The sequence below is a fragment of the Phoenix dactylifera genome, unplaced genomic scaffold (assembly GCF_009389715.1).
Source record: "Phoenix dactylifera cultivar Barhee BC4 unplaced genomic scaffold, palm_55x_up_171113_PBpolish2nd_filt_p 001348F, whole genome shotgun sequence".
In the NCBI taxonomy this organism is placed as follows: Eukaryota; Viridiplantae; Streptophyta; class Magnoliopsida; order Arecales; family Arecaceae; genus Phoenix; species Phoenix dactylifera.
This window is the reverse complement of record NW_024068676.1, coordinates 1-12,174: the sequence shown is the minus strand read 5'-3', so window position 1 is coordinate 12,174 and position 12,174 is coordinate 1. Positions and strand designations below refer to the sequence as shown.

Genomic DNA, 12,174 nt, shown 5'->3' with positions numbered 1-12,174 from the left:
ATTGGTATGACCATGCCCAAAATTGAGCTGATAAAGAATTGCATTTTGCCTGCAACCAAACCAGCTTATTTTTTGATGGTTGTGTTACTTATCAGGTTCCGGGACTGTTTGTAATAACTCAGGATCTCATCCAAAATGGCTAGCCGGAAGGTATTATTTGGATTTCTTGATCCTGTATAAGTACCTAAGATCTACCTAACGAAAAATTGATGTGGGACTAAACACACGTCCGCACGGATCCTCACATACTCCCCTCGTTCAAGCCCTGACGTTCTCGTCAGACTAAGGGTTCAAATCTATTCAAATCTAATCACAAACATCATGATTGGTTCGTGGTCAGCCCTAATGGATCCGTGCTGCAATGTCCCCTAGTCTACATAGGTTATGGGCCGGGTCCGCTCTGATATCATTTGTAACAACCCAGAATCTCACCCAAAATGGCTAGCCGGAAGGTATTATTTGGGTTCCTTGATCTTGTATAAGTACTCAAGATCTACCCAGCGAATAACTGATGTGGGACTAAACACACGCCCGTACCAGAAACTCCTCATAGGTCAAATTCTCTTGAAGATGTAATGGCTCATATGCTACCATATGACTCGGATTTGGGACATATTTCTTCAACATTGACACATGAAAAATATTGTGTACACTGGATAACGTCAGTGGTAAAGCTAGTCGATACGCTACCTCCCTAACCTTATCCAAAATCTCAAACAGACCAATATACCTAGGGCTCAATTTGCCACGAACCTCAAATCTCATCACACCTTTTGTAGATGACACTCTCAAGAAAACATGATCTCCAATTTGAAATTCTAGTTCTCTCCTTCTATTATCAGCATAACTTTTTTGGCGACTCTGAGCTGTACGAAGTCATTCTCTAATAACTTGTACCTTATCAATAGTCTGTTGTACTATCTTTGGGCCTAACAATTTTCTCTCGCCCACGTCATCCCAACAAATAGGGGATCGGCACTTCCGGCCATACAACGCCTCAAAAGGAGCCATTTGTATACTTTCTTGATAGTTATTATTGTAAGCAAACTCTATCAGTGATAAGTGGCCATCCCACGCTCCTCCTAGATCCATGGCACATGCTCTCAACATGTCTTCCAAAATCTGAATAGTTCTTTCTGACTGTCCATCGTCGAGGTGGCGCGTGGCCGGCCGTCATCGGGCGTGGCGCATGGCTGGCACCACGTTGGGGGCCGTCGACCACTAGGGTCACCGGCCACAGGTGGCCACTGCCACCGAGCACGCCACAGGAAAAATAGAAAGAAGGAGAGGGAGAGAGAGGGAAGGGCCACTCGTCTTTATCCTTCTCTTCTCTCTCTCTCTCTAGTTTATCTCTACTTGGGATCTCTCTCTCTCTAAACTTAGATTCAGGGAGATCATTGTTTTGAGGGTTTTGGATTGTCATATATCTTGAATAATTTTTAATATTGATTTGATTTTGTAGGGGAACGATCTATTGGACGAGAGGACGCTGAGCAGGATTCTGTGCATTCCGGTTCCTTATCGCCGTGAGAACAGGTGATTGGTTATCTAAGTTTTCAACAAAAAGTAAGAATCTTCGTACGCCAATCCTGCATGATATAAATATTTTTATACTTATATATGTTTGAAATGCTATGATCCAAATTAATATGCTATGATCCAGACAAATCAAAATAGTATATTAAATTATATTTTGATTGTGTTAGCTTGTGATTGATATTATGATGTATGCATGTACATAACCTACGCTTGCATAATTAGATTTATGAATGTGGTGTTATAGACTAACCTTGTTAATATTGGTTGCCCCATCACGGGCTGGAAACATGACCGGGTTAGTCTATTACTGTAAATAAAAAGGGATTGATGTGTGGGTGTGAAATTGATTAAATGAACATTGACTTTGGGCCGTCTCGTCATTATTGGTTTATCTGTCACAGCCTCTAAGTGTGACACTATTGGTTTGCCTGTCATAGGCTCTAAGTGGGACAATATTGGTTTGCCCATCACGGGCTCTAAGTGTGACACTATTGGTTTGCCCGTCATAGGCTCTAAGTGTGATAATGTCGGTTTGCCCCGTCACGGGCTGGAAACGTGATCGGGATTTGGCCCAAAGTCAGAAGAATAATTGATCCTGATCAAGTTGAAGAAAAAGCATTGAAACTATAACAAAGATTTATGAGCTATCATATGCCTTATCATTCTTGTATGATTGGACTTTTATTGATTTTTGAAGTACATACTTATATTTATTATTTGAGATTTTGACAGTCGGTATGTGACTTCATGATATGTGTTTCGATTTGTCGTGGTTTCAAATTCATAATATTATTATATTGGTATGGATGTGTAGGGATTCTTACTGGACTGTAAAGCTCACCCCTTCTTCTTTTTTTTATCAGAGTTGCAGGATGCATAGATTTGGATAGGATGGGCGCAGAGTGCGAGTACCAGAGTCATTAGTTAGTTAGTTAGTTAGTTTATCCTTCTTTGATGTCGATGAACATTTGAAGATCTTGTAATTGAGCTAATTTGTTTATTTGGACATGTCGGATTTGTCTATTTGAATTACTAAATTAATTATGGATTTATTGAAATTTTTATTAATCATAGGCTTTGTATGATCTTTAGGGCACTGCTCTAGGGCTGATGCGGCCGGTCGCGTACCGGTCCCGGGTGCTGGGTTCGGGGCGTGAAACTGTTCGCAGCCTTTAACTTAGAAATGTATAAATTTTGGGCACGCTGTGTATAACTGAACTCTTCCAATCACATAGGCCCTATTTGGGAAAGTGTTGGCAGTAAAATTTTTGAAAGTAAAGCTGTTGGAAGTAAAGCTTTTTGAAGTAGAGTTTTAATAAAAAATTCTTTGTTGTTTGGTAACTATATTTTTAAAGTGCTGTAGCATTTTAACATGTGTTTGGTAAACAAACTGAGAAAGTACTTTTGGTATGACAAAATAACCATAAAAAACATTGCATAACATTATACAACAAAGTATAATAAAATATAATATATATTAATATATAAATATATGATATAGTATAATATTAATGTAATATAATATAATATTATTATAATATAGTACTATAACATTGTATACTATAGCATAATAATTTAATATAATATTAAATTATTTAACATAACATATCAATGTATTATGATATAATGTAATATAATATTATATTTATCTTATAATATAATAATAAAGATATAAAATATTATATTTATTATTAAATTATTTAACATAGCATATTAATGTATTATGATATAATGTAATATAATATTATAGTTATAGTATAATAAATAATAAAGGCATAAAATATTATAATTATTAGTATAAATTAATTTTTTAGGATTATAAAGAAATATTTTGTGTAATTATTATATTTTATTACAGATATTTTGGCCAAAAAAATAGCTTTCCGACGAGGCCTAAAAGTGTTTTTTTTTAAAAAGCTTCAAAATAAAGCTTCTTGCAAAAAGTTGTTTTTAGCTTTATGAAAAAGCTAAAATAGCTTTTCAAATTTTTTACCAAATATTTTTTTTAATCAAAAAATACTTTTAGGAGGGCCGAAAAGTACTTTTTAGCCCTCCAAAAGCTTTTTCAAATGAAGCCATAATCTCCCTTTTTGGAGGGGAAAGGCTAGAATTGGAAGTTGAACTTTTATGCCTTTTCTTTATCATATGCATATAACTGTATATTAACTCTGTTTTCTTAATTTGTGGCTCCGGCGATACCATAAAACCCTTCTCTCAAGCGGATGGTATTATCCTCTTTCATAAGATGCAATCACTAAACACCACTCAACCTTAACTATAACGCACATTTACGGTTAATCACCTTTCATTTGAAACCTCAGCAGGTTTCCAAAGTCTTACTCTTTAAGACATTGGCTAATTTAACAAGAAAAAGCAAGAAACCTACCATTATACTTTCATTTAGCTAGCTTTGATAAGAAGGTTATGTGACAGATGAAGTCTCAACAAGGGATCCCATGGTTCCAATCACATTGGAAGCCGATCAGTGAATTTTGCGGCAAAGCATGACGGCTCTGGTCCTCTGGAGATTATCGATGTTGTCTGGTTATTTCCCAATTCACTCAGCCAGAAACAAATCTGAAGCAGGTTCATTACACTCAAGAGAGAGAATGTTGCAAATAAACAATAGATACAAAAGAAAGGAAGGAGATGTCAGCATCATCAGCACCCAAAACCATCTAAACATACACCATGCAACACCAATTCCCACCCTCACCCTGCTACAAGCTAATGGCTGTTTGCTACAAGACTTTAGACACTAATGTGACAAGATTCATCACACCAAAGCTCCCTTGCCCCAACACATCTAAACCTCCCTTAATATAGGCCAACCATTTTTTAGTATCTCATCAATCTTGGCATCAATCTTCTTTTGGATTCTTGGAGGGCAAAGCTCAGCAGCATAGCCATTCAACTTTGCAGCTAGGCTTGATGTCATAAGTTCCTCTTCTGGCATGCTTCCAATCAATTGCAGGAGAAATCGGTTACGCTTCAGCTCAAATTTCTGCAGAACATATAAACTACAGTCATTGTAAAGAGGTTTTAGTAGGATTCAGTGTCTATGCAGACTGACGGAAGTGTTTTGGTTTAAGCAGGAAAGTTAGAAGCAAGGAACATCATGAGCATCTGAACTTGTTACATTTTAACGAGATTTGACAAGATCTGTTGTCAATAAAGTCAATATGTTTGCAATAATTATGACTATAAATTAGATGCCTATCGCACATCAGGGAACCTTTCTTCTGGCCCTGAGGTTTGCTGGTGAAAAATATGGCAGCATCGAAGTCTGAAAGGCAATATATCTCATTGTCAAGGCTTGGCAAAAGCCATTCACATGATTGATGAGAAACCTATTGAAATGATGAGAAACTTTCACATAAATGTGATGAATGCACATTGATCCGCATTATGAAGCATCATATGGCACATGCAGGAGATGCCTCATCATAAGTTGAACTGTTTCTTCACGGAAAGCCATTCAATCAAGAATTGAAACAGCTGCATAATAGGTCTGTACAACAGAGTACAGATAATCTAAATGTTTGTATCAATTTTAACCATCTCCAGTAATGGACGGCAGTTCATGTATGATCAATATCCAACACATCATGTCATTCAAGTTGTCAAAAGCTTATAATCACCGGATCCTCAACCAGTTTGGTTCAGAACTAATATGTATGTCATTATATGGTCTGTATCAGGGTGAATAAGCAACAAAAGTGGTGAAATGTTACCCAGGAGAAAACATGTTAGGTGGATGATCAGCTCAGTTTTTTGTAAAAGTCATGACCTCTACAAACCAATTGTCTCAGTTGACATTATTAAATCCTTCTTCATATTCACTCTCATTAGGAATAAGGTCCTTTTTCAGCACTAGATCTCAAATCCTTCCTCACATCTTTTATCCATGTTATTTTAGGCCTCCTCTCATTTCTGACCCTCTAAGCTACCGTACCTGTCTGGGTCTTTGCTGCACATTAGCATATAACAATAGTCACATTTTAGAATACATATGATGGTTTGTATGAGCTTTTATGGTTGTTGTGAACACTAAATAGAAAACTTATAGCGAATTGTTAATGTTGAAGGGCTAAAGAATTGCTGCTTTCAAGTGGACGTCAAATTGCTCCTACAGTTGTCGTCCAAATTCCTTCTTTCTACTCCTCTCCGCTTATATACTTCTCAGACCATAAAATGCATATCAGATTATCTTAAGATCTATACTATTTCTTTCCATGTTCCAAAGAACCAATCTAATCTTCTCGATATTGAATTTTTCTTTCAAAAGCCTGGTCTATCCTTCCAAGCATTCAGCAAGCCGGATTGCTTTTCATGCTCAGACTTGATATCAAGCCTAGTCTCCTATGATCTTTCCTAATTCCAACAAAATGATAACTTATAGAAAACCCAAGGTCTGGAAGACCTCTCTAGATTAAACATGAGAAGTGATCTCAACCAATGAAACAAACAAGATCAAACTTAGGTGCTTTTTCCATACTCCACACTGAACTCGATGACTTTGACTCCACCTTTGGCACCCCAAATTATTAAATTCTTGGTGTCACTCGATTTACTCCCTTATATTTAATTTAGTACGATCAGTTCAAATCATGTATTTACCAGATATAATTTTGTGAAAAAGGAAATATAATTACTTTCGTCAATTAAGAATATATAATTACCTTTCCCTCCTAATCCATTTTTTAGGATGCCTTTTCTGAGCTAGTTATCTCAACTATAACTTCCACTCAGCTATCAGAAAATGATAGGCGTATATAATCACTTTGGGTGGGACACCAGAGATAAAGGAATGCTTAATAGCAAGAAAAATAATGAAAACTCTGCAGAAGAGAATATCTGTACCCACTACTTTCATTTTATTCTTACTAAATTGGCTAGTGCCAAGACCATCCTGGTTCTGTCAATATCTTGGGCACAGAGAAATACCAAAGTCATGTGACATTTAAAAAAACATGAAATGTTTGAGTTAATCTAGTTTAGGCACAATATAACTCCCAAGCATGGTTCCTTTGCCACATGAAACAAGCAAAAACCACAAATGAAGATGTAAGAAAAAGCTTGCCTTTGTTGTTTGTTAGTTCAAACTTCAAAATATGTTCTTTTAGAAAAGAAAAAGTTAAAGGCGACTCAACCAAATACATGACGAGCTGTTCCTGGCAGGATACCTGAATCATTTATATCCAAATCTTATCTGGCAAGTTCCAAGTTGCTTCTAACTTATATGGATATGTAACAAATTGTATTAAAAACTTAGCAACTGCACTCTTTTGGTCTATTAAAAGAAACAAAGGAATTACATTTATCAATTAATTCTTGTTTGCAACTGAACTTTCTGTCTTCCACAAAACTGACAGGAGGTTACAATCAATTGTACACCAACTACAGCACTATCCCTTTGAGCGATAAATAAGAATGCATCAAATATCCAAAAACTAAAGCTAAAAGGCAAATACCTGGTGTTCAAATTCAGCAGGATAGAATGTTCCTATTTGTTGGATTTGTGTAGTCACAATACTGCTCCGACTCTTGGTTTGTTCCCTTTCTTTGCTTGCAGCAGCTAACCTAGCCTCTAGGGTTCCATTTGTGAATATAATTGATCTGCAGAGTGAGGAAAGTCCTTGTTTAAGAGGGATGCAAATTTTTAAAAAGTTCGGTCACATGATTTTCAAACATCAAGGATATATCAGAGGTTATATAAACATCGAAATCTACATCTATCCTATGTATGGATATCTGCCCAACCCCCTGTACACTTAAGCCTAGAACTGAACGCTATGGAATATGCAGGTTTTTCATTATTAAAAATCACTTCATCTTTTAATTGATTAGAATTTTCCAACTTTTGCAATGTTTTTGATCAACCTTTGAAAAGTGTGATTAATCGAATAGATAATCCAGATTAAGGAGTGATCAGCTATAAGCATCATTTCAGCGGCTGCTATAGGTTCAAACTAATATTTCAATATTTGAAAAGCTCTATTATTTTTTCCTGTTTAAAATGTCAAACATTATCAGTAGTTTGAGATTTCTTTTTCTTTAAGAGTTCAATTACCTATACTGGTTACCTACATCTGGTCCTTGGCCAAAGACCTGCCTAGGATCATGACTAGCCCAGAAGACATCCAAAAGCTGCTTGAATTGAATCACTTTGGGATCATATTCAACCTGCATAATTTTACCAAAAGAGGATAAGAAATAAGTACTACTTCACAACATGTGCAACATAAGAAATTGAAAGCCTGACAGGTGTGTGTACACACATATATCATAAGGAACTTGGGAATCATTTTGTTTCGAAAAGTAAAATGAATCCCATATCCTTATATAAACTATGCTGGAATACCAAATTAAGAGTTCTACCTAGACCTTAGCGAAGTCAACAAATGAATGCAAGTATGGGAACATAATATTAACATTTAGCAAGAGAAATTGAGCACCTAGTAATACAATAAAGCATAAAAGAGTTTCACCATTTGCAATATTCTCATGGTTTGGGATGTGAATAATAAACAAAGCAATTAGCTGGAAGTAGCTCGTTTTTAATTCATCCCAGTAAAAAAGGGGTAAACTAAAGCTTCATTATGTGCATCACCACCAAGACTACTGCTGAATGTTGTTGATAAATAAATAGCATAAGTTGTCAACAGCTTGTAGGTATCCACGTCAATCCAATTATTCTCATAGTGCTCAACCCAATTATTCTCATAGTGCTCAACCCAATCTGACATTTTAGAAAGAAGAACTTATAATGATATTAATAGGGCAAATAGTCTAAATGTTAAGATACCGAAATTTCATTTTAAACTTGAACAACTGGTTTTAGAGTTGTGCGCATTATTCCTTTATTTTTTACTTAAATTTGATGTCGTATGAGTTAGCCTTAACATGGTATAACAATAGTCAAAATGGAGTACCTAAATTTCTTAAATTTAGGAATAACAATAGTCAACAATGGAATAACATGGATGGTAGCCTTAACATGGCAGTCAACAATGGAGTACCTGCTAGGAATTTGCGCTGATTCGCTACCATCCATGTTCAGACAAGCTAGGATCTATTGCATGATAATGTTTATGTTTACTCTTGAACATATATTCTAACAGAATGGATATCCTAACCTTCTTGCAATTTTGACTTCCAGATTAGATTTAACACATACCGAGAGAGTGGTGGAAGCTAATTTACATAGAAAAAAAAGACTAATATGTGAGTAAGAAGTAGAGGTAAATTTTGGAGTAATAGCAATCCCAGTCGCAATCATTGTTTCTTTTGTGTAACCAGATTATTGTGGATTAGTTTATTTAAAATTGCAATGAAGGCTATGTATTTTGTCAATAATAGACAACTTTTAGCTTTTAGAAAGTTGAGAAAATATATAGAAGAAACCCATTGTAGATTAAATATTAAGCTATTTTCGTGATGAAACTAAGAGTACTTGATAGAATAACTGCAATAAACTTATCCTTTAAGGCTATCAAGAAGCAAATTAGGATTATCCCTTTTCCAATTATACATCACTTTAGTGAAAAAAAAGGTTGCATGCAACAATTAGATTAGCAATATAATTCTATTGCTGTCCGTGTATAGATCTTTAAGAATACTGGAGATCCAGAGAAGTGCATACTGTTAATCAGGATGACATGTTCCTGCACAGATATTTTCTTGGAGCAAGGAATGGATTTAAATTTGCTTTCATTGGACTACATGGTAAAGATGATCTAAAGATAGGTGTAGTTATCAGCCTTGTGCTTATTGTAAAAAAGATATTAATGTAGCATCTTGCTTTAAAATCTTAAAACTTGAATTAAGTAATGAAGGAAGAAATTGGTATTTCCTAAGCACCTCATAAGTTAATTGTATTAAGAGTTATTCCTTACCACCAGGTTGGGAAGATGAATATGAATTTATATTTTACAAAATAAAATGTACATATCAGAACTGCAAGTAAATCCTTTAATTGGTTGATAAATATAAACATCGATACTTCCTCCGTATCCGTACACTCTCTTTGTTAATTGATAGTGTGGTAGGAAGGCCACAGAAGTATTGCTAAGACATTTAAAGTGTATCAACTGAAAGGAAATTTCTTTTGGGAGAAAAAAAAAAGAAAAAGGTGTTAAAGAGAAGGGGAGCAAACAAGCTGAGCTAAGCCAAGTAGCAGGTTGCTTGCATTTGCTAGTTATATAAAAGAGGTGCTTGAGATCAGATTAAGCTTGAAAGGAGCTTAAGAGGAAGTGTTCAAGCTCTGCTGTTATGACATCTGTTTGAATTCAGCTTGTTTCCTTGCTGAACCGAGCCCACACAAGCTGATCCTGCTCATCGGTGGCAAGGATTGTTTGCAGCCCTACTAAAGGGAGGAACATGTGATCATCATTGAAACCTTTTCTTTTCTACTTCCACTTCTTGTTTTTTTTTTTTGGACTCTTCAACTTATAACTTGTGCCTTGGAGATACATGTAGTTTTTAATATTGAACTTTCTTATTTTCCCTTTTTTCTAAATTATTTGCAATTCTAGGGTGATTTCAAAGAGTTGCTGCCTAGTTCCATGAGTTTATAGGATATATCTTCTTGTTTTGCCAATTGGTCTCACAGAGCCATGACAAACTCTTTTCTTTCCTAAGGTTAGGCTCAAGACCAATTCTTAAGACAATAAGCATTAGGTTGAAAATCACTTGTTAAGATCTGCTAAAGCCTTTCTTAGAACCTTCTCAACCTAGAGCCATGACCCACAGTTGACCACATCAGATATGAAAAGCTTGAATGATGATGGCAGTGGCAGCCATCTGATTATCAAGATTAACCATATATGCTTTTTGTTTTTGCTCCCATAGGTGACATAGCTTTAACTTGTGACAGTTAGGAACTTGACACTGTTCCTAGAGCATCCATGTCAGGTTGATTATCAGTAACAAAACATTGCAAACTTTGAAGATGTTTTATTTCTTAAATCTAACCAATGTTAAAATGAGGTGCTGTCTAAGCTAAAGAAAGGTAACTCATCAGGGGGAGAAATCCATTTCTGATCCTAGGAGATACCAAAAGAATAATTATTGATCTCTAGTGTCACTATAAGCATACACTCCTGTACTATGCTTACTCACCAACTAGGTTCTTCCAATTTATGCTAAAACTGGAAGGAATCCAATTCACAGATTTACTTAAGCACATTATAGGTTGGTAAACATTAACTTTTATTAATAAATTTTAATATTTATTAATAAATTTTCAATCAAGAATTTACCAATTCTCAGGCCTCCGACACCCAAGTGATGAATTGTAAGAAAGCAAGCTAAAAGAAATTTCACAAGGTCAAATAAAAGATTGTATTTATCTGATGAGCACAGCAAACACTGGCAATAGATGGTCTTCTAATTGATTAAATAACAAGTCTTGTCATATGTCAAAAGACACTCAGATCGTCTGGACAAATTCACAGAACTGAAAGGAAAGTACTCAGTCAAGTTGCACAAGATAAAATGAAGTATTACGTCAAAGTAGCGAAGCAAAAGAAAAGACTATGGTTACACCTCAACTTAAAGTGGAAAAATCATTCTTACTTTCTTAAATATGCCGATGAATCATGGAAGAAACATAAAGAACACCAATCATTACATGGAAATGACCCCTATACCAGCATAACAAGCTAAATTTAAATTCCAAATCAGCAAAAAAAGGAAAATGAGAAACATAATCAAGGCTTTGTTAGGATTCATTGAAGGTTCCGTTACTGCTTTCTCAAATAAAAATAACATTTTTCATGAAAGTTTCCAATTCCTTACTAGAATCGACATCTAAACTAGCATCATTTTATAAATTAGCATAGTTAATATCATCGATACAGAAAAAACAACCCGTAGGAACAAGTATCATCAACCACCTAACCTTGTTCTCAATACCCTCGAACCAAATATCGAATTTTGACAACTTAATTGAGAAAAAAATAAACAAAAAATCACCAAATTCATGCAATTGAGAACGGAATCAATCCGACCTTGACGCACTCGGCGTGGTCCCCCAGATTCGGATACCCTGGATTGGTCTTCGTCCCACCAGCATACCCAACGGAGGTCCGGACGACGCCGGGGAGGCATCCGAAGGTGGCCTCCGACCGCCAGAAGCTCCCGAGGGCGAAGACGGCGACCCTGAGGGGCTGGGTCAGCTGCCGGCGGCCAGATTCCGGGATCCGCTCGGGGAACCGGATGGCCGCCGCCGGATCCGCCAAGGCGCCGAAAAGGAGGAGAAGCCTTAGGAGGAAGAGGCCCCCATTGGGAAAATCCATTCGATTTCGGCGTGGAGGCGACACTGGAGGAGATCGAGATCGGCCTCGAGGTGTTCGGTTTTTGGTCGCTGAGAAGAAGAAGGTAACGGCCGAAGAAACGGAGACTCGGGGAGAGGGTTTCTATGGCTGTCTCGCATAGTCAAAGTTAGGTAAGAAAACTAGTTTGATCGTTACTGAGTGTTAAACTTGGAAAAACGTGATTGGATTGCGGAGGGAATACTATGCTCGTTTGGGTTGTCAAAAACCTTTTTTATCTTTTACTTATATTTATTTAGCCCTGAAATATATTTTATTGTAAATTTATTCTCAAAAAATTACATTTTTTGAATCATTT

At 36.1% G+C, this 12,174-nt stretch overlaps 1 protein-coding gene across 1 annotated transcript; it reads right to left on the bottom strand.

The window, feature by feature from the left end:
• Positions 1 to 4,100: 4,100 nt before the first annotated feature.
• Positions 4,101 to 11,988, bottom strand: LOC103716335 (peptide methionine sulfoxide reductase A5-like). Its single transcript, XM_017845010.3, has 4 exons — positions 11,553 to 11,988; positions 7,613 to 7,725; positions 7,014 to 7,158; positions 4,101 to 4,543 (listed from the first exon to the last, which is right to left on the bottom strand). The coding sequence occupies exons 1-4, from the start codon at positions 11,838 to 11,840 to the stop codon at positions 4,346 to 4,348; spliced, it is 744 nt and encodes a 247-aa protein (XP_017700499.1). The 5' UTR covers positions 11,841 to 11,988; the 3' UTR covers positions 4,101 to 4,345.
• Between the last annotated feature and the right edge of the window lie 186 nt (positions 11,989 to 12,174).